Raw genomic sequence first — 24184 nt, 5'->3', positions numbered from 1 at the left:
AAACACAACCCCAAAGAAAACCCGAGAAAGGTAAGAAGGTTGCACAACCAGAGTTAGTGAACAAAGTTGCAGAACAACGTGCTACAGGTTTTCACATTTCTGATGAAGATGATGTAATTTCACCTAGATCGGATGGTGAGCCTCACGGTCTTCCGGAAGATGGAGGAAATGTGTTGATTGGTTACGCCGAATCTTGCGCAAAAAGGATTTATGATACTCCTGATCATAACCGTGCAGTCAGAGTATTGAGTATACCAGAGGGCAGCAGAATGGAAAAGGTTGATGAGGTGGTTGCTTACGTACAATCCTCTGCTTTATGGCCTGCCATTCAATATGGACATCAAGAATATGATAGTGTGACAACCTCCTGTTTTTCAGAAAGATTTAGTCCAGAGACTTACACATTTCAATTTCCTTTTGGAGAGATGTCAATCTCTCCTGATGAATCGAGTAAGATTACAAGCCTTAAAACAAGGGGTAGAAGCGTGGATGCTGATTATTATGACATGAGTTGGGAAGAGATGTACAAGTTGTTCGAGGAAACTCTTGGTTGGAGTTCATTCAAAACTGAGTTGGAGTTTTGTCGATCCGTTAGAGATGTCGATTCCATTTGCATACCTGGTGGAAGGAATAAGAAGAATAAGATCAAGCTAACTAACTTGAAAAAGGAATTTGAGTGCACAAAGGAGAAAGTAAAGCAGGGGGTGTTGGTAATGGACGATATCAAAGTGAAGCAAACCGGAACCGCATACTTGCTTTATACTCTTGGCAGAGATATCTTTCCTGACCTTACCGGAAACAAGGTAAATGCTAATTATCTCCAATTGGTAAAGAATATTGAAACCGTTAACAAGTATGCTTGGGGAACGGCTTCGTTGGCTTAACTACTGGACCAACTTGCGGCCGCTTCTAGGTTGACAAGCACAAACATTGGAGGAAATTTCACTATGCTTCAGGTAATTCTCGACGATCAAACTTGAAATTTTCTGGGTCATCAGTGTATGGTTCGGCTTATTACTGTGGTTACACGTAAGCCGAACCATAAGTTTTCTCAGGTTCGGCTTATAAGCCATCCAATGTTTTAAGCCGAACAATGCACTGAGTTTTCAAATTTCTTTATTACTTTGTTGTGTCAAAGAAAACAATGTCTACTGTTATGTTTCTATTAATTCAATCATTTTAAGTTAGTTATGTGGTTATTTGGATGTAGGTGTGGGTATATGACCATTTTCCAATTTTGGAATTGGCCAAAATGTTTGAAAAGGATGTTGAGTGGGTTGATACAGAGCCAACAACAGCAAGGTACGAGTATGAGGACTCGAAGAAAAGGAACAAAAAACAGTTGGTGGCAAGTTTGAGGGAGAAGTTAGATACAATGGGTGTTGATGACGTCGTTTTTCAACCATATGTGAAGGAAGATGAAGAAGATGAAATTGTTGAAAATGAGAATACTTCGTCAATTAGGATGCATCCAAAAGGTTCCTTTGTTTGACGAGAAATTCATGTTGTTGCCAAAGGGTGGTAATGGAACTAAAAGCACCACTTCATAATGGGAACCAAAGTATGATCCCGACCCTACCCTTGAGTATTGGAATAATTTAGATACTAACAAATTAGATGTTACCAAGTTAGTACCTTTAGGTGATGATCTATGTGAAGAGGATCCGGGCTACATGGATTGGTATAACCAGATTTCTCATCCCTTCATTATCAATAAGAAAAGTCAAAAAAAGCTGATAAGGCGAAGGCGAAGGCAATCAAGATCTCTGCCAAGTCTACTTCCGAAGAAGTAGTGATGGCTTTCAAGATAATGGTAAGAATGATTTCACTCTATACTCTTGCATATATAAGTTCATGGTAAAAATGTCTTCGTACTCACGGTTGGAAGTTGTTGTCAAATGAAAATAGGTTGCTGCGGGTAGGGAGATGTTGAAAAAAATGAAGAATAAACTTGGTTGCAAAACACCTATGACTATTGAAGAACAGAAATACCTCACAACAAGTGGGATGCAATTATAGACAAAGGAAAAGGACCCGAGGAATCCGAGGTACCCACACAAAGGCCTACCACTAAGAGGTCTCGACAAGATGGTGAAGGTACAAATGGAGGTGGTATTAGGGATGATGCGTCGGAAGATGAACGCCAAGGAGGAAGAGGAGGTGGTCGTGGAACTAACAAGAAGGGTCGTCGTTAAGTGCATATTTAAGTTTGCCAAGTTCTTTTTAGTGATTTCTTAAGTATTAAGTACACTTTGCAAGTTCTTTGACTTTTAGGTGTTGAACTATCTTTTTAATGTTTGCGTAAGTGCACTGGATTCGTGTCATGGACACCTTGAATTTCATGTTTTAATCGATAGCGTAATAGTTAATTATTTAAGTTGGTTTCCTGGAAATTCTAATATTCTTTGTTAGGTTCAGCTTGTCCTGTAATTGTAGTTGTAAGCCGAATCGTGTATGTCTAAGGTTCGGCTTGCTCTATAATTTGAGTTATAATCTGAGCCTTAAAAATCATTATTGGCGTGTAATCCAGTATATAGTTCGGCTTAAATCTCACCGATATGGTTATTCTAACCTGTAAAATTTTTCAAAAAAATAGTCGTTACTTATATAGTTCGTCTTAAATCTCACCGATATAGTGAGCCGAACCTGTAAATTTTTTGAAAGATATAGCCGTTGTAAAACTATATTCTATATATACCTACATGTTTTTTCATATTCTTAAGCACATATTCTCAAAAAATGGCACCCCCAACTCCTAAGTATACTCTAGAAGAAGATTTATCTCTTTGCACTGATTATGTAGCATACTATCCAAAGAAGGGTGAAGAACGACGAGTGAAAGGTCTGATGAGTATGTACTACTTGGTTAGAATTCATGAAGCCTTCTGCACGGAACAGGTAATCCTCACAACCGGGATAGTGCGTCCTTGTTTTGCCGAATTGAAAGTATTAAGAAAAAAGTTACAGACTTCATAGCTTTAGTTTGGATTGTGAGTCGATATCGACTCAAGGGTGAAACAAAATCTGAGACTAAAGTTCGAGCTCTAGAGGAATGGCGACGATGGAAGGGAAAGAATTTCAAATATGAAGATCACTACCACATTCTTAGAAGGTTTCTCATTACCCGTTTAGGATATTAGAAATTTATTGAAAGGCTACTATGTAGCGGGGATGTAATCCAAATTTTCTATGAATTTGAAAAGTCTATTTGGAATGATATAATAATTCTTGTGTTCATGAATCATGCCAGATTCGGATTTCATTGAAATACTGTTACAAGCCGAACCTAATAAAGAAACACTGTTTTTTTTTTAAATTTTGTCAGGTTCGGCTTTATTCAAAAATATACTACAATCCGAACCTAGCAGACTAACTATGGTTTTTTTTCTGTCAGGTTCGGCTTTCATCAAAATAATACTACAAGCGGAACCTGACAGAAAAACTCTGGCTTTTTATCACTCTCTCGGGTTTGGCTTTCCTTGAATTAATGGTACAAGCCGAACCTTCTCCTGTGTTCATGGTTCCAGTTTCCAGAAAACGACACGTTCCATAACCAAAAAGTAAATCATTCAAGTATTTCTTTTTGATGGGTACATGTAACTGCAATTCTAGTCAAAATATCATCCTCATCATACACGATAATCAAAAGACACAAAATACGCGGATAAATCCATGAAACATTTTTATGGAGATCCTAAACGAATCTCATCCTCTTCACTGACCTCTTTCTCATCCTCTTCACTGACCTCATTCTCATCATCTTCACTGACCTCTTGCTTATCATCTTCATCCTCATCACTTGAAAACATAATTACTTGTCCACTTGGAGGCTGCACATTCAAAGATATCCAAAGATCCATTTCCGTCGCATAATTTGCACACCAATCCATCGCAAAATTATTTTCAAATCTAGGCCAAAAGGCTGCACTCATCAAGGGTGGTAATGGGCAACCGGGTCTAAGTTTGAGGCCGATAAAATGACAATTTTGAACAAATCCAAGAACAAGTCTTCTATCCTTTACACCATCATTGCAAGGTTTTGTTGTCCGCCTTCAATTTGCTAAGAATCTTAGACGGTGGCAAACGTGCTCGTGTCATTTTATCCACTTCTAGCATCTCGTCGGGTTTGAGTCGCGCTACTTTCGCATGTCCATGAAGGTCTTTGGGACGTGGGTGGTTATGATGACAATCCATATCTTTATTCATTATCCAATATTGATCTTCTTTGTTCAAGGACTTATTCTTGAGGTTGAAAACGATCTTGAAAGGGCAATTTGTTTTCTTCGTCTTCATCCTATTATTTCTCCCGGTCTTCCCAACATATACGGTATACTTTTTAACCTTGCTACCGCCGGTTCCACTACGCTCACAAATCATTTCAAACCGATCCCCTCGGCTTTGTTGTCCTTTAACTAGTACACAATTTACCTTCATCGCGTGTTCCTCAACCCAATCAAGAACTTCGGGTTTAGTTTTCCATCTCTACGTTCATTCCAAAACAAATAATTTGTAAGAAAAACTTTGGAATATTCCGACAACATTAAGGTAAACAAAAAGTTCTTACATACCAAATCATTTTGGAAGTGATCCTTGGTATCCTCGTGAATTATGTCTACTGGATCAGGTTGATTTTCCATGGGTACAGGTCCGCCAAGCACGATCAACAAAGAATATCACAAGGTTAAATACTAGAAAAGGAATATAATAGCAATGTTCAGCTCATTCGATAATCATATTATGTGCCGAACCATGAACATTTACAGGTTTCGGCTTATACGATATTTTCAATATGTGCCGAACCACGAATAATATTTCAACCCAAAAATTAACAAATTTATTTTCGGCTCATACGATAATCATATTATGTGTCGAACCTTGAACATTTAGAGGTTTCGGCTTATACGATATTCTCAATATATGCCGAACCAATAACAATATTTTAACCCAAAAATTAAAAAATTCATGTTCGGCTCATACGATTTTGAATATATAAGCTGAACCAATAATTATTTTTATTCCGGGCTATTCAGGATGTTGTTCGGCTTATTATGAAACTTTCATATAAGCCGAACTAGTGTCTAGCAAAAGGGTTGGAATTTAAAATTATAGGTTCGGCGCATGCTGTAAACATATTCAGTGAGCCGAACCGTTCATCATTTGGTTGATTCGGCTCATAGATGTGAACCGAACCTCAACCTGGATTTCCGAACCATGAAGCAAAAATCCAAACTTTAGAAAATTTCGAGCTATAGAAGTGAGATTGAGCATAAGATAGAAGCGTATCTGTGTATTAGAAGCATTGGGTTCCTCATATATGTACTCATGATCTGGATTTGGCTCATAAAAATCATCATCTTGGGTTTGTGTTTGAGTTTGAGCTTTAGTTTGAGTTTGTGTAAAATCATTCTCATAATCTAAGAAATCAGCCATTTGGGAATCATTGTTGTAGTTGATATGTATTTTCAGATTACTAACACTAATACATAAAGGATAGATTTGCCATTAAAAAAATTTGGGTTAAGGGGATATCTGATTTTGTTATTTCACAACCTTTTTTATCTTTGTTCAGTATGTCTAGAAAGATTTCAGTAAGCCTAAAATCAGCGTTCAAAAACAGGGAAAGTATCTGTTTATTTATTTTTCAAAGTCGATCATTCGCTTACTTACACTTTTCTCCACAACAAAAGCCCATTTCTTCTTAAAACCCTAAAATAATTGTCATCCCTTCTTCTTCAAATTGCGATATTTTCTTCTTCAACAATTAATATTTTGTAGATCAATAGTTCTGCACTAAGAAGGGTTTGAAATGTGGAATTTTAATATGCATTCAGTAGATATCAGAAGTGATTTTGTGAATACACTTTAAAAACTACTTATAGAAAGTAAAAGTGTTAATCTATTACGAAGCAAAATATTTTTTCTTCTGACTTTTGGATTGATTTTTGCTTCTGGAGAAACAAAACCTGGCGTCTTTAGGGGCGACTAATAAGACAAAAAAGGGTCACCCAAAACTAAAATAAAATCACCCCTTATCTCAAATATTTCTAAATATCTAAAATGCCCTCTATAATTAGTAGATAATACTACAATCGGTAGTTTATATTGATGTATATTGGTTTGTTTTACGAAATTTATAATCGGTAGTTAAAATGGTAATCTCGTGATGTTAATTTTCTACCTATTGTGGTAGTATCCCAAATTCAAAATTTTTAAAAACCAATGGAATTTTGAATTTCTCTATTTCCACAATCGGTATTTTCGCGAGTCTCGTTATGTTCTTTATCTACCGATTGTGGTAGTAGCTCCAAAATCAAATTTTTCAAAAACCAATGGAATTTTGAATTTCTTTATTTCCATTATCGATAGTTCGTGATGTTTATTAACAATCGGTAGTCTTATGATGTTATTTATCTACCGATTGTGGTAGTAGCCCCGAATTCAAAATTTTCAAAAACCGATGGAATTTCGAATTTCGCTATTTCCACAATCAGTAGTTTCGTGAGTCTCGTTATATTATTTATCTACCGATTATGGTAGTATCCCCAAATTCAATTTTTTCAAAAACCAACGGAATTTTGGATTTCTCTATTTTCACAATCGGCAGATAATAAACCAATACTGAACTACCGATTACAAAGGGACATAAGTATTTTCCAATTTTTTTGGTCTTATTAATCACAAAATTGGTTAAAAAGACCAAAATCAACAATTCCTGGGTGAAAAAGCCATGTAAAATTTGATAATGTTTAAATGGACGAGAATGTAAAAATAGTTAGGATGTAAACAGTTTCATCCTACCCATTTTCAAATATTTTTTCTTATTTTTAATTTACATCAGGATGCATCTAGTTTCATCCTCGCTCTCTTTAAAGTTTAAGCCAGGATGAATCCAGTTTCATTCTTGCTATTTTTTTTGTGTCCATTTCACCCATACTAATTTTTAATCGTCCATTGGAACCATGTTTTAAAAATATTTGGACAAATAACCCATTTTCCGCTTATTAATCGCTCCTAATTCTTTCGGGGTGGCCCCTAAGAGCTTCTCCAATGGTGGTTGTGTGTGTTTCCTAGGTGGCAACCCAAACAAGACATCCTCATTCCAATTTTTTCTTAAATATAGGGGAGAAAAACATTTCATCTCCAATGTTGTTGTTGGTGATTTTTTATGAATTAAATGCATTTTTTATTTTTAGTAAATTTTAGATTTTATTACACCTAAAGAGGGCTATTTAAAATATTGTAATTAATTTTAGGAAGCAAAAGCTTACTAGGATAGCTTGACATTGTCAAGGTGAATGTCTAAAACTTGACATTCACCTTGACAATGTCTAACAAAAATTAAGCCATGTCATCTTCACATTGATTTAAAAAGTTGGGTTGGAGAAGATTTTTAGTGAAAATGAATGTCTATCCTATATGGATTTAGACATTTATCTTCACATACATCATATTGGAGAAGCTCTAAAGACGCAAGGAAACAAAAGCACTTCTAGTATCCTAGCTAATGTTAAAGGTCTATCCATTAAGTCCTACTTGAGTGGGCTTTTTTAGTTTTTATAAATCTTAGGATTGTCCATCGAGTTTTTTCCCCCTAAACCCTAATCAGTCCTTAAGAAGAAGGGAAAAGAACCCCTTTGCATTTCTCGAAGAGTCACTTCTAGGGATGCACAAGAACCGTTGGGAGGACCTGGACTGGAGTGAACCGGAAATACCGAACCGGTACCGGAACTGGTCTAGCCGGTACAGACACCAGTACTGAAAGTTGAGAACCGGTCTAGACCCGGTTATAGGGGGAGTACCGGTAGGAACCGGCCCATATGTACCGTTTAATTTCAACCGTTAAGATCCTAACTAGTTTTAATCCTATCCGTCCAATATAGATAACCCTAATACTAATCGCTAACTCTGAATAACTCTCTCACTCTCAGTTTTCTTTCTTCTTCGTTTTTTTTCTCTTTGAGGCTATGAAGAGCAGCCTCTTCATCTCTAAGTAACTACGGCTACCCTCACCAATCAATCGGAAAATCACCAATTCACGATCATCATCAAGTGATTCAAGTCTTACTAGTTAGTAGCTATCAATCAATCAGGTAATCTTTTCGATTTCCTTTCTGTTTCAACAAAAGGAAACCCTAGGAATTGTAAACGATTTTAAGTAGTTATCGCTTGATTAATCAACTAACCCTAGTGTTTATACTCACGCAGGTTAAGTGGTGACTGCCAAGGATACCAATTTCTTCTTCGTCTATCAGATTCAATCTAAACCTTTTTGTTTCAAAGGTACTTTACAGTCTTTACTTATTCTTGTTCTTCTGATTGAGCAATCTATCTTATGAGATTAACCTTGTTGATGTGAATGATTTAGGGTTTGACATTGATTGAGAGTTTGAGATCGATTTAGGGTTTGAGAATTCAGATTGATTGAGCAATACATGTTAATATGTTATAATGAATACATAGATTGATTGTACTCTGTACTACTGTGTGATAAGTGATAACTGTGATTCTATGAATGATTTTGCAATTAGTTGTATCTTTCTTGTATGACAGTATCAATATGTGAATGTCTCACTGGAGGTATTTCCTAACTTGGATTTGTTGATAATATTGAGTTTGTATGTCAGTATGTCTGTATGTTGATAATATTCAGATGATTGTTAAGTTCAACTCTTTGAAACCATATGAATTATGCTTACTTGATGCTTGTTATGTAAAATTATGTTTGATTATCATATCATTTTCTTTTTGTTAGATGATCATATCAAATGCAACTCCAACTACAAATGCAACTCCAACTACAAGTACAACTCAACAAACAGAAGTTGGATCATCCTCTCAAGCTGCATCTCACACAAATGAATTTGAAACTGCAACTCCAACAAGTACAGCTAAAGCAGTTGAAGTTGGTGATAACAAAAAGAAGCACGGCAAAGTGAGATCAACTGTTTGGTTGGAAATGACTAGGATAGATGATGAGTGGTCTGAATGTCATCATTGCCACCACAAATACAAAGCTCACAGTGACAATAATGGCACTTCTGGATTACGAAAGCATTTGAATAAATGTCAAAAGAATCCTAACAGGAAGAAAGAAAAGGGACAACCATCTCTGTTGATGCCACCCCCAAAACCAGGTCAGGATGGTAAACTTATTGCTCATACTTACAGTTATGATAGGTTAAGAAGGCGTCTTGTTGAGTGGATAATTACGGATGAAATTCCTTTTAGAAAAGTAGAAGGGTCAGGCTTTGTGGCAATGATGCAAGAGGCACAGCCTAGGTTCAAGGTTCCAGGACGTATGACAATTTATAGGGATATGTTAAAGATGTATGTAGAAGAGAAGAGTAACCTAAAAACTTACTTCTTGAAATCTAAGCAGAGGGTATATTTTACAACTGACACATGGACATCACCAAATAATTTTAATTATATTTGTGTAACCGCTCATTACATTGATCAGAACTGGAAACTGCAGAAGAGAATACTCATGTTTTGTCAAGTTGAATGAAGGTCACACAGGTAATGCAATCGGTGAGAAGCTAGTGGATTGTTTGAAAGATTGGGGTATAAAAGATATATTTGGTGTCACTCTAGACAATGTCAGCGCCAACACAGTAGTTATGGATCATCTGAACCAAGTTGTTACTAGCTGGACATGATCACCAATCAGAGCTAAATATTTACATGTAAGATTCTCATTTCACATCATTAATACATGTTCTTTAGTAATCATAGATGATTTGTTTTTTTTATCTTGCTTTAGTGTAATGTGTGTTGACTGTTGAGTATGTACTGGTTCTTTTGGTGATATAAGATCAATGATTACATGACCACAGGCAATATACACTATTCGCATTGGTATATTATCATTGTCAATCAATCCATCCTTAGTATTACTTATAGACAATTAGGCATAGTTCCGATTCTTCTTAATTTGTGTGTGGTTTTCTTTTATACACATAGTTCTGAATTTGTGTGTGAATTTGTCACAGACTCACAGGCATCTTATGACTAATTTTTCTTGATTATTTGTTATCAGGTGAGGTGTCCAGCCCATGTTCTTGCTCTTGTCATAAAAGATGTAGTATGACTCTTTAATGAATCAGTTAAAAGGATAAGGTCAGTTGTAAAATATGTTCTTGGTTCTCCTTCTAGGTATGAAAAGTTTAATTATGTGCTTCCCTAGCAAAGGTAAATTACAAGAAAGCACTGACTTTAGATGCATACACATGATGGAATAACACTTACTTGATGTTAGAAGCTTCTCAAAGATATGAAAAAGTTTTTTAAATGTTAGCACAGATTGATAAGGACTTTCAAGAGAGGTTTATTTTTTAGCAAAACAAGGAATTTGTTTTACCAAGTGATGTTGATATTTAGGAAGCTATAGCTAGTGATGATATCGTGGAAGAAGTGGTTGAGGATATGGAAGAAGATGAAGATGTTTAGGATATGGAAGAAGAGGTTGAAGAGGTAGATACAACGGGCAAGAAGAAGAAGAAGAAAGTACAGACTCATGCTCCTTATGCAGAAGATTGGAAATATACTAGAGGCCTTGTGAAGTGTTTAAAGGTATTCTTCGATGCAACTGTGAATTTTTCTGCATCTACACAGGTCACTACTCATTCTTTTTTATGGGAATTGGTATTCATCCATGAACAGTTAATTGAATTTAGAGAAAATGTAGCATCAGATCCATTTATTGCATGTATGTCTCGTCTTATGTTTTCCAAGTACAATAAGTATTGGGGTGTGTATGAGAAAATGAATTATGTTATGTTTTTTGCTCAACTGTTGGATCCAAAACTAAAGGGGCTAGAATTTACTCTTAACTGTTTGTTTGAGAACAATTCGTGGGAGGTTCAAAGAATCATGAGAAAGATGAAATTAGAATTTCAGGAACTCTTTGATGATTATAGGTCAGTGTATTCAACTCATGAGGAAGGGTCATCTAGTGCTGCTCCGGTAGTTGCCAGTTAGGTTAGCACGCAATCTCAAGACTTGAAATATAGAATTCAATCAAGGAAGAGACAACATTGGGACAACCCAAGTTGTGTTGAAGAAGCAAGAACAACGAAGTTAGATAGGTACTTGACAGATGTGATGGATGGAAAAATGCGTGAAGTAGATCAAGATGATGACTTTGACATATTGGCTTGGTGGCAGGCTAATGCAAACATGTATAAGGTACTGTCATACATGGCAAGAGATATATTAGCCATGCCTGTGTCTACAGTAGCCCCTGAATCAGCTTTTAGCACCAGGAAGCACGTCCTTACTTCATGGAGAGCTTCTATATCTACAACGACAGTTGAGGCATTGCTTTGTACACAAAGCTATTTACAAAAGCCCATTTCTCTTGATCTTCTATATGATTATGTACCTGATGATGATGGTAAAGATGCGGCAGGTACTTATTTAGGTTTTTCTTCTTTTTTTTTTCTTTAATAGTACTTACTTTTCTTGTATTGGTACTTACTTCTTGTTAAAAAAATTTTTTGCCTGTTGCAGTCATAATTGAGAATCTCCTAAAAGATTGAAGTTTGTTCCTTTGCTCCTTGTTAAGAAATGGAAGGTTGGTAACTTTCTTTATCTTGCTGTCCTTGTTGAAACATAATTTGGATTCATTTGTATATCAAATTCTCATTGCTACTATTTAATCTATGGAAATGAATGGACTGAAAATATTCAATCTACACAAATTCAACTGTAGTTATGAACTTCTTATGTATTTGCTTGCTATTTGTTCTGAACTGGTTGTAAACTTGTAATACACAGAGGTTGAGGTTGTGCTATCCAATCAATGGCCTTATTGGAGGGGAAAGTGCAGATTTGTGGCCTAGGATTGCAACTTGCAAGTGCAGGTTGTGCAGCCATCCATTTTCGTTTGCAATGATCGCATTTCATTTCTTGTCGACTTGTCGTAGACAGACTTATATGGTTGTGGAAATGTTGTTTTTACTTTTTAGCAAACTGAACTTATTTTGGATTGTTGTTTTGAAGTTATGGAAATGTTGAACTTAAGTATGTATGCAACCTGAACTTATTTTGGATTGTTGAACATTGAACTTATGAAAATGTTGTATTATATTTTGTAATATTTTTCAGGTAAAAAACCCGGTACCGGTCTTGTACCAGACCGGTACCGGAGGACCGGTACATCTCCAGGTACAAGTACAAGGACCGATCCTCAAAATGAGGTACCGCCGGTAGGGCTGTTCATGGTCGGTTTTGGTTCGGTTCCTAGCCAAACCAAAACCGAAACCAATACTATTGGTTTCTAAAAATCTAAACCAAACCAATCCATTAACCATTGGTTCGGTTTCCAAATGGTTCCAGTTGGTTTCGGTTTGTCCCAGTGGTTTTTGGTTAACCAATAATTATGTCAAACCAAAAAAAAAATACACAAATTTACAAATAAAAAAATCGTAGTTGCCGATAGTATTGGTTTACACAAATTTACAGACAAAAAAAATAAAATAAAATAAATATCAAGAATAGTTAAAGCTTACTCTAATTCTAGAGATCAAAAGAAGATATATAATATATCTTAATTTATTTATTGACAAAAAAGGCGAGAAGGAAGACGGGAAGAAAAAAGTCGAGTAGCAGCAGCTGTAGTTGGGGGTGGAGAAGGGAGGCGACTGAGAGAAGGAGAAAGAGAAAGAGGGAGAGTATCATAATGAAATATTAGATTTAGGGTTTCTATTTATCCTCTAAATCCATGGGTAAAATCTAATACTTGTAAATCGACGGCAGAAACTAAGTTTAAAAATTAATCGGTTTTCCAATGATTTTTGGTTCGGTTTTAGAAGTCAAACCAAACCAAAACCAACACTATCGGTTTTTCATTTTCTACACCGCAACCAATCCATTAGTAAACGGTTCGGATTGGTTTCTTCCTAATTGGTCTGGTTTGATCCGGTTCCAGCGGAAAACCGAAACCATGTTCAATCCTAGGTACCGGTCAACACCAAGTACAGGGATCGGTTCCATAAGAGAACCGGGCCGTACCGGAGTATGTGCAGCCCTAGGCACTCCTCGTCTCCACAACAAATCCCATTTCATCATAAAACCCTACGTTAATTACTGTCATCCCTTATTCAGATCGTTTTGTGCCATTAATACTCTGTAGATCGTTTGTCTTACACTAGGAGGGTTTGAAATGGGTAACTTTAAAATGCTTCCAGTAGATATCATCTCCAACATCTTAACACGTTTACCAACAGAATCAGTCCTAGACTGCAAGTTAGTCTCTAAATCATGGAATAAAGTCATCAGTCGTCAACAATTTTCTCAATCTCACCTGAATCGTTGCCTTAAAGATCTTGATTCTGCTCGTGGTTCTTCTGGTGGTAAGTTTACTTTCCTTTTGGCGAATGACAATCCAATCTATGCATACAGACTGTTTCATTATCTAGAATTTAATGATGCTGATAATTCGTCTTCAGAGGAACAACCTTGCCATAGAATTACAAGAATGAAACTAAACCCTGCTCCGTTTAAGTTTTACACTATTACTGGTTCTTGCAATGGTTTAGTTTGTCTGGATGGATGCCATGATAATGACTGGGTCAACTATGAACCTATTTATATATGTAATCCCATCACTAGAGAATGTGTTTTCCTGCCAGAATTTAAGAGAACACCTGGTCCTAGTCAACAATTGGTGTCTGGATTTGGTTATGTTTCTTCATCTAATGAGTACAAGGTTGTGAGATTGTATAAACTGTGGAAAGAACCCAATTGTGTACATGTTGAGGTGTACACACTTGGAAGTGGTAAGGGATGGAGGAACACAGGGAAGAAATTCAGCAAAGACCTGGATTTGTTCATTAATACCGGTGGTGAGCTTGTGAATGAATCTCTTTATTGGAAGCTTAACAATGGTGAAATTGTTGCTTTTGATTTGGCTACTGAAGAATTTGCGGAAATACCTACAGCTTTTCCCACTGATTGGAAATTTTCACTTGGGGTTTTGGGGGGTTATTTATCGGCTGACCACTACGATAAAGATAAGAAAACTTCTGATATATTTCTATTGAAGAAGAATGAAGATGGGTCATTGGGTTGGATTAAAGAGTTCAGTATAAGCAACACAGATACACAAGAAATTGTCATAGATCCGCTTGTCCTCACGAATAGGGGTACAGTTCTATGTCGCTCAGAGACAAAGGTCCTAATTCATGACCTAAATTCTTCATCTTCAAAAGTGCTTGTGGATTTTGGTAAGGATAAAGCTATATTTCAAGCAATCCCGCATATGAACACCTTGGTTTCGTTGAAAGCATTAGGAGAAGAAAATACAAAAACAATGGAAACGGTTGGCGTACCACTACCAGAAGAGGTGAACTTTGAAAACCCATGGGAGGAAATGTTTTATCAAAAGCGTGTGCAGGATGGGGCCGATAAGTTTTATCAATCGTGTAGGCAGCAGTAGGAAGGAATGTATCTGCCAGTGCCCACATTTAATCTGGTAATTTTCGTTGATATTTGTGGTCTTATATGAAGTACCATGTTAATGTTTATCTTCTTTCTTTCTGAGTATCCAAATCGGAGTTTAGCTATCATCCTTGGTTATTTATGCTTCTTTTCTACCACTGTCTACTTGGATTAAATTTTAATGGGATACATATATTATAGCTACTTTTGTATTTGGTGATGAAGTTTTACCGTAGAGTAAGGTTACAGCTTTGAGCATACTGTATTATCAGCAATAGACACCTTATTCACCAACAAAATGAGTTTCGTATGTTGTGGCTACGTAGTAATGTGCATTATATGGCCCAGCTCACCTAAAATGACATTGTGCCACAACTCTGCATGAATATAAAGATATGGATTTATGAATTAGAAATGTTTTATTCTCTGTAACAAACAACATGGTTCATACTTCTACACTTTATTAACTGCAATGAACTTACTTAATTGTGTGTCTTTTAATAATGCTACATTTGATTTCCTTCTCCAAGACACGGCTCACTTATAGGTAGGCTCCTTGCACCATGATACTAGGAATCAGAAAAACTCATGTTTATGTTGTCAGCAAGGATTTCAGCTTGTTTGTCTTAGAGGATCAGTGCAAGTATAAATAGTGGATACACCCACTTTATGAATGCATGTATGGAACTGTATGTCTGCAAACCCTGTACTTAGGTTATCTAATATTGCTAATGCAGTAGAAATTTGTTATTAGTCTTACCGATATATGCTTACGAACTTAGTGCTTTAGTTAAAGACTTGCATTAATCTGACATTCTAGATAGAGTTCTGAATATTGTTTAGAGTACTTGACCACTAGCTACTTCTCTCTGTCTGTTTAAAGTAATCTCTTTTCTTTCATGGCCAAAGCACTTAGTATATTTTGCTTCATCAGAATGGTTGCATCCGGTTCTGCACCTTTACCAGCAACCAGTTAGCACCATACCAGCATCCTCAATATTTGAAACAATTCAACACATTGAACTTCAGTGCAATTGTTAGGATATATACAGTATATGTCTGTATCCCTCTCAAGCAGATTTGGATTTGGATTTTGGACTACTTCCATTTGTTATAGCTCCTCCCTTCCCATCTTTTGCTCCCTTGAGGAATTTAATTGCTATTTTGTATCTGGTTCTGCATACTTAAAAGTTACCCGCTGCTCGACTGTTCAGTTCTATTCCTACCCAACCAGTTGTTCCTGAAACATCTGGTTCCAAATGTAGCTCATGGCCAACTCTGGTTTTTGTCATACCCAGGATCGTATGTGACTTTAGGTCGAGTCAGAATCATGATTGCGTCTTATTCCCAGATTGTGAAACCACTTTAAATTTTTCCCAATTTTGAGACTGTTGGGTCTCACATAATTGCTGTGTCATGTATAACGGCTAAATTTTTGAGTTTCGAAATTGAAGTTCAGTGCTTTGCTAGTTGTGCTTCTCTTTATGTCGCTGTCTACTTGTATTGAATTTTAAGTGTGATGCCTTGTGCATTTTATAGCTACTTTTATATTTGGTGATGGATTTTTAAAAGTAGAGTAAGGCTAGAACTTAGAGGCATACATTAGCATCTGCAGTTCATCACCGTATTCGCTAGCAAAATGATTTATATGTTGTAGCTAGGTAGTATAATGCATTATATGACACAACTCTCTCTAGATGGCAGTATGGCACAAGTCTGTTGTACATGAATATATAGCTATAGATACATAAGTTAAAATGTTTCATTCTCTGTGACTACCAACATGATTTATGTTTCGACACTGCTTTATCTGCAATTAAGCTAATTGTCCGTCTTTTAGTTAGGCTCTACCAACATGATTTATTTGTCTACATTACATTCCGGTCTCCACGATAAGGCTCTATCATAGCTAGGCTCCTTGCACCTACTACTTGGAATTAGAACAAATAATGTTTACGCTGGCATCAAGGGTTTTGGTTTCTTTGTCTGTAAAGATGAGTGCACTTACAAATAGTTGATACACCCACTTCACACATGCCATTACTGAATTGTATGTCTGCAAACGATGTAGTTAGGTTCTTTATACTGTTAATACAGTAGTGTTCTTGTTATTAGTCGCACTGATACATGCTTACGAACTCAGTGCTTAAGTCACAGACTTGCATTCATCTAACGTTCAAGATTGAGTTCTTACTATTGTTAGGGTACATCTTGAGCATCTCTCTGTCTTCTTTCAAGGCCAAAACACTTGGAATATTTTGCTTTATTAGAATGGTTGCATCAAGTTCTGCATCGTTACCAGCAACCAATCAGGGGAATGCCACCCACCTTAGTATCTGAACCATTCAACACATTGAAATTTGCTGCAGTTAGAATAGTTTAAGTATTCCTTCTAAATAATTAGTTTCCTCAGGTTTGTTTCATTTTAGTGTATATACAGTCTCTGTCTGGATCCAGCCTAAGCAGATCTGAACATGGCACACGACTTCCATTTGTTGTCAGAGACTCCACCACATCCTTGGTCCCTTAAGGAAGATAATTGCTTTTTCATATATCCGGTTCTGCATCCTTGAAAGTTAGCTGCATTCCGATTATTCAGTTTGGCACGTCTGTAAAATATGGGGATATTGTCTGAATCTTACCCCAAGAGAGGTAAGTTGTCACATTCAAGTCTGATAATAGTTTATTCCTTATCCTCAGTCACTGCAGCCATTTTTCTTGCAACTTTCTTCTTAAGGTCCACCATAACTCGCATCATAACATTTTTATCCAAAATGTTTGTGCCAAAAGGGTTATCTTGCTTTTGGTAAACCCCAGCTGGCTTAACTACTCTTGTTGGACCTTTACTGGGATATACCCAATTTCTTTGAGCCAAAACAAAGCTTGCAGGGGGACTCTCAGTTGTTTTTTGGTTCTGAGACTCAGCTTTAGGAATTAGCTGGCCTTTTGATATTTGAGGATATATGGTGTATTATACTTTTCAAATCCTTTGTTGTATCTAATTCTGACAATGATCATGGCTGAAAAATCTTGCATATTTGTGTGATTTTTTTTTTCCTGATGGGTAAAGGTACTGAATGATATGTCGTTTTGGGGGCTCTGATGTGTGATTGAGAAGTTTTGAATTGCAGAGATGGTGGGGGCTATGGGTTTTGTTTGACTATTAAATCACTCCAGCTTTTTAGCTTCATGATGGCTAATAGGGTTATTAGCGTAATCATGTTAGGACATCTTCTGGTGCAACAGGTGTAGGTAAGGGACTGGTGTGTATATCGGGTATTGAAATTTCTCTGTTTGTACTTTGCATTACTCAGCTGCATAAAATCCTGTTTCAGCAGCATAGTAGTTGGAAATAAGCCTTAGGGTTGAAGTGGTCCGTGTGCTGATGACGTTCGGCCCAACCAAATACTCCCACTCTCCAAAAGGGCTCTCTGGTACGTGCAAGGACCCCAAAAAAGTAGAGTATTAGTGGAGTCCAGCCCTCGTGAGAGGCCAACTCGGAGTCTGAACCATGTCTAGAAAAAAATTGTTTCTAAGAACTTCAAAGCAGATTGAAGAAAACCAATATTCAAACCAAAGTTGGACAAAGAGATGCAATAAACCATGATATGGGTAAGAGAACGAGAATTGCAGCACCGCTTGGTTACCCTCTGACCTTAACCCCTTTGAAAATTTTCTCCTTGAAATTATGAAAACATGCATTGTAAACACACAAATCACGAAGGCATCCGAATGCTCACAACCAATCATCACAAATCTCTCTAGATTACGATGATTGGTTGTGAGCATTCGGATGCCTTCGTGATTTGTGTGTTTACAATTTGGCGCTAGAAACAGGGACTTCGTCCCGGTAAAAGATTTATCTTGTCCTGTGATTTCATTTTAAATTGGCATATGATTGCTCTGATTTATCAGCTCGGACCGTATAGATCATTTGTTAACTTTATTATATTCAAAAACCCACCTATTATCTTCGATAAGATTTATTGTTTTGATCCGTGGATTTACGTTTTTCTTTAGATCTCGTGCGAACCCTCTCAGGGGGGTTTTCGTAGTTTTTAAAAAAAAAGATCTACTTGCATTTTTAAAAGGATCTCTTTTAATAAAACTTTAACCCGTGTATTGTAACTCGTATGTATTAATCCTCTCCTGGAAGAAGATATTTCGCCAACTAACCCGATTCACGCGGATATTCCCGTTTTTCGTTGTTTGAAATTCCTTGTGCAGAACGAACGTATTGTGAGGAAAGAAGGCGAGTTTCTGCGAGATTTCATTGTCGACAAAAGGACCCGTGATGGAAAAGACGCAGGAAGCAGGAAAAGCCAAAGCTTCGTCAAAGGAAACACCCAGGACAACCCCGGTCATCACCCGAAGCAAGCAGAAAGGAGACAAAGCTAAAATGACTAGTCAAAGGCAAGATACTGCGGAAATCACTTCACCTATGAACGCTAATTCAGTTGCAGCAGCGGCTCTCAGAGCAGCGGCGACAAAGTACGGTGCGGCTGCGGTAGTCCCGAAGGCTGCAGAGGCTAGCAAAACTTGCGCTATGAATCAACTTCATCAACCAAGAGAAAGGGTGGATGAATCCAGAATATTCCAACCCGTGCACCTTCCAACTTTTGGAATGCCACCAACAAATGATCAAAATCAAACCATATCGGCGGCTCTAGCACCGCAGAGGGGCACTCACCCCTATTTGGAAATGCCAGCAACCGAAGCTGAACCTCTGCCACCTTTAGTGCAGACCGTAGAGGAAGGCGGCACCATGGCCGTAGTGGCACGCGCTGGGACTCCCAATCAGGGGTCCAACCAATCACATCGACTGATGGCCGAGCTTGAGGAACTGAAGAAGAGCCAGCAGGTTTACGCAGATGATGTAGCCCTGTTGGCCAGAGAAAATCAAGATTTAAAGGAGCGGATTGCTCTAAGCACGAAGACCAGCCAACAACTTGATGAAGCAAATTCCAAAGCACCAGAGCCAAACCGAGACTGTAGAGTCGTCATAGCGGCTAATGGAGACGCGACTAGGGAAAGTAGCGTATCCGACCCGGATTATGACGACGGAGAGTTAGACGGTAACGAGCAGAATAACTTAGGGCACCACCGCGCGATGGAAGAGCTACGAGATGAGATGATGGCCGAGATCAGGCAATTAAAAAATATACAAGGCGGGTGGAGGTTAGAAGAGGTCATGAGAGAAGCTAACTGTACGCCCTTAACGCATCGCTTGGCCAACACCCCTATTCCACTGAAATGCCCTGTCCCAACGTTCGAATGCTATGATGGATCCAGTGACCCTGCTGCACATATTCGGTACTACAACCGTGTCTTAGCTAGATGGGGTCAGAACGACGTCGTACTCTGCAGATACTTCCCGTCAAGCCTGAAGGGATCGGCATTATCATGGTTTGATAATCTGCCACCAAACTTCATCCACTCATACGACCAACTCGCAGAGAAATTCTTAAGAACATACATGTACAACAAGACTGTAAACACCGGAATGGATAAGCTCTTTTCACTAGCGATTGGCTACAAGGAAACCACGAGGGAGTACACTAACAGATGGCACAAGATCTGCCAAGCCATAGGAAGCGTGGACCCAGTGGTAAGCATCAATTGCTACAAATGGGGATTAGACCGGATGAGTCCCCTATTTGTTGAAATTCATGGAAGCGTGCCTAAGACAGAGGGAGATCTTCGAATAATTATCGAAAAGCACGCTCGACTTGAAGAAATTCAACGGGAAAACCCGAGGGCATATCCGCAGAGATCTCACCGCACCAATTCAGCGGAACAAACCAATGGGGCCAAAAGGAGTTGCTCAGTGGAGAGACCTCACGAAGATAGGAAGGAACGAAGGGATGAACGAAGAACAGGTGACCGAAAATTCGAAGATCAAGTTTACACGAAACTCAACGCTAGCTATGCTCGTATCCTACGAGAGATCAAAGGGAGGGAAAACCTGGAGTGGCCATGGTCTAAGGGAAAGCAGCCCCCGAGATCCGAGAAGTCTAAAGATTACTGTGAATATCATTGTTTCAACGGACACCAAACCGAAAAGTGCAAGAACCTTAAAATAATGATCCAAAAATTAATTGATGCGGGAGAGATCAAACATTACGTACGAAAGGATGTTACCGAGGATAGATCCAAGCGAACCAAACCAGTCCAACTTCTGGAAGGAAACCGAACAGTCAACACCATCTCGTGTTCCGAAGCCACAGGGCCCTCACTTACAACGCAGATAGGAAAGAGGTTACGGAAGCAATTCAAAGACCGCTGCGAATTGTATAAGGTCGATGGGATAGTGGTGGACGAGCACGAAGAATGGATGGAATCTCCTATCATCTTCGATGCCGAGGATATCGAAGAAGATATGGAAGACCATAACGATCCCTTGGTCCTAACGCTACCAGTAGCTGGATAACCTCAAAAAGATCCTCATAGACGGGGGAAGCTCCGTAAACGTCCTATTTTACGATGCATTCAAACGGATGAAGCTCCATGATGAACAGTTAATGACCTCTTATTACACCATCTATGGATTCAGTGGAGCATCCACGAAGCCCTTGGGAGACATCGTGTTGCAGGTTAACGCAGGGCCCATGAAACTAGAAACCCGATTCAGTGTGGTGGACACCCATTCCCCCTACAACGCTATTATTGGACGAAAATGGATACATAAACTCAAAGGAGTTGCGGCAACGTACCACCAATATCTCAGATTTCCAACACCTGAGGGAGTAATGGAAATCAAGGGAGATCGGGTCACTACGAGAGAGTGCCAGGCCACCCAGGATCATATCAACAACGAGCAAGAAGAGCAGCGAAAAATCCGAAGAGTAAAAAAAAAAGAAACCGCGAAAGAGAAGGCCATAGACCTGTTCCTCAGGGAAACTACAGGGAAGGGCTTGACGAAAGATGATAATGTCCTAAGCACAGAGAAAAGTACTTCAACAACCAGCGAAGAACAGAAACACGCTAAATAGCAATTAAAGAACGTCCAAGTCCTCGGAAATCCGAAGCCTGTGTTCACACCAGTGGAGCCCGTAAAAGAAATCAACATAGGAACGGAAGAAAACCCGAAGATGATCAAAATAGGGACCATAATGAACGAAGGAAGGGAAGATTCTTTAACCAAATTACTTAAGGAATACGCGGAAGCTAGGAGATATGCCGGGGATTGACCCAAAAGTAATCCAACACGAGCTACGCATCAAACCGGTCACGCCCCCGTTCAGGCAGAAAATACGAAAAGTAGCTCCAGAGTATCATGAGGCAGTAGAAACAGAACTTCGGAAACTACTAGACGCAGGATTTATCAAGGAAGTCAAGTACCCTACCTGGATCTCCAACATGGTCATTGTTCCTAAGAAAAATGGAGGGGTTAGAATATGCATCGACTTTACTAATCTCAACAAGGCATGTCCAAAGGACAGCTATCCCCTGCCGAGCATAGACCAGCTGGTAGAAGCAGTAGAAGGATATGAAGAACTATCATTCATGGATGGACATTCTGGCTACAACCAAGTGGCCATGGCAGAAGAAGATCAGCCACACACAGCGTTCTACACCCCACATGGCCTTTATTGCTACACTAGAATGCCCTTCGGACTTCGAAACGCAGGGGCAACATACCAAAGGATGGTCGATGCTATCTTCAAGCCATGGATTGGAGGAACCTTAGAAGTCTACGTTGACGACATGCTCGTCAAAAGCAAGCTGCGTAAAGATCATCACCAGGATCTGAGGAATATCTTCGAAGCAATGAGAAAACATCACATGAAAGTGAATCCGGAGAAATGTACTTTCGGTGTCACCTCGGGGAAATTCCTCGGGTATCTGGTAACAAAAAGGGGCATCGAGGTAGACCCAGCAAAGATTCAAGCCATAGTAGAGATGCCGTCCCCAAAGAATTTAAAGGAAGTACAGAAACTCAATGGATCCATAGCAGCTTTGGGCAGATTTATTGCCCGGTCCTCGGACAAATGCAAACATTTCTTCAATATTCTCAAAAAAGGGAGCAGGTTCGAATGGACCGTTGAATGCGAGGAAGCATTCCAAAAAATAAAAGAACACCTAGCCTCAATCCCGATCCTGCAGAAGCCAGATCCTGACGAGGTTTTGGCACTGTACATAGCAGCAACAGAAGACGCAGTCAGCGCAGTATTGGTCAAAACCAATACAAAGATAGAACAACCTATCTATTACGTCAGCAAGACCCTCAATTCTGCGGAAAGGAACTATACTAAGATTGAACATCTCATCCTCGCATTGGTGTGGGCTACTCAAAAACTGAGAACCTATTTCCTAACTCACCTCGTCAGGGTCCCCTGCAAAGCATCATTGGAAGCAGTCCTCAAAAGCACGGGAAAAGTGGGCCGAATAGCCAAATGGAACACCCATCTGGACCAATTCAATATCATTCATGAAATTCAACATTCTCGGAAGTCCCAAGTTCTGGCGGATTTCTTAGCAGACCTCCCCCTTGACAACGACGAAGAGATTAAGGGAATACCAGAAGCTGAGGAAGAAAACAAGGATCCAATGGATATCCTCGAACCTGCGAGTCAAAGACAATGGGAAGTCTTCGTCGACGGATCCAAAAATAAGGAAGGAGCAGGAATAGGCATTGTCATTATCACCCCAACCGGAGAAAGGATTATACAGGAACTTAGGTTAGAATTCAAAGAGCATACCAACAACATCGTTGAATACGAAGCTGTCGTACATGCCCTCCGTATAATAATAGAGATGGGGGTAACCGATGTAAGGCTGACAAGTGATTCGCAGCTTGTCATACGGCAAATAGGGCTCGAGTATAATGTGTACGATGACACCCTCTCAGCTTACATGGCCTTGGTCCAAACATTGGCATCGCAAATCCCGAACATTAAGTTCCGGCACTTATGCAGAAGGGACCTCAGGCACACGGATGCCCTAGCATATATATCATCCATGCTGAGGGATAAAAACGTCGAAGCTATTAAAATAGCAAGGGTATACGAGCCTTCGATTGCATCTCAATTCTCCTTCGCTACCAATCAAGATACAGTGGAAGAAAATATCGAAGACCAAGTAGGAGAAGACATCCATAACGACTTTGACGAAGAAGATATCCTATCAAGAGCAAATCAAGACGAAGACTTCAGCAACGAAGATGACTGGAGAGTGATGATCCATGCCTTTCTCGAAAAGGGAAGCTTACCTGCGGATCAGAAACAAGCTAGGAAGATACTCTCCAAAGTAGGAAGATATGATCTTCGGGATGGGGTCCTGTACAAGAAATCCTTCCTTGGACCATTACTACGTTGCTTGTCCCGGAAAGAGGGGCATCGAATTCTAAAAGATATCCATTATGGTGACGCAGGGAATCATAGCGGCATGAGATCACTAGCTGACAAAGCAAAAACGCAAGGATATTACTGGCCGACAATGATACAGGACGCCGCGAGGATGTCCCGACGGTGTGAAGAATGTCAGCGCTTCGCCAAAAAGATCCACGCGCCGGCAACAATGTTAAACTCCGCCGATAGCCCGTGGCCATTTTCAAAATGGGGCGTAGACATCGTTGGACCTTTCATCGAAGGATCAGGGAAAAGACGATTTTTGATAGTAGCCACGGACTACTTCAGTAAATGGGTGGAGGCTAAGGCCTTGGCCAGGATCAGAGACGTGGATGTATTTACTTTCATATTCCAGAACATCATTTGCAGATTCGGTATACCCGCCGAAATTG

General features: G+C 38.9%; 1 protein-coding gene across 1 annotated transcript; it reads left to right on the top strand.

The window, feature by feature from the left end:
* The first annotated feature begins 13087 nt into the window (after positions 1 to 13087).
* On the top strand, positions 13088 to 17009 carry LOC113284774 (F-box protein At3g07870-like). The gene is made up of 2 exons (XM_026534180.1): positions 13088 to 14476; positions 16883 to 17009. The coding sequence occupies exon 1, from the start codon at positions 13166 to 13168 to the stop codon at positions 14438 to 14440; it is 1275 nt and encodes a 424-aa protein (XP_026389965.1). The 5' UTR covers positions 13088 to 13165; the 3' UTR covers positions 14441 to 14476; positions 16883 to 17009.
* The last annotated feature ends 7175 nt before the right edge of the window (positions 17010 to 24184 follow it).

Source organism: Papaver somniferum, chromosome 1 (genome assembly GCF_003573695.1).
Source record: "Papaver somniferum cultivar HN1 chromosome 1, ASM357369v1, whole genome shotgun sequence".
NCBI lineage: Eukaryota > Viridiplantae > Streptophyta > Magnoliopsida > Ranunculales > Papaveraceae > Papaver > Papaver somniferum.
The sequence above is the reverse complement of the archived record's forward strand: the minus strand, read 5'-3'. Positions and strand labels throughout refer to the sequence as shown.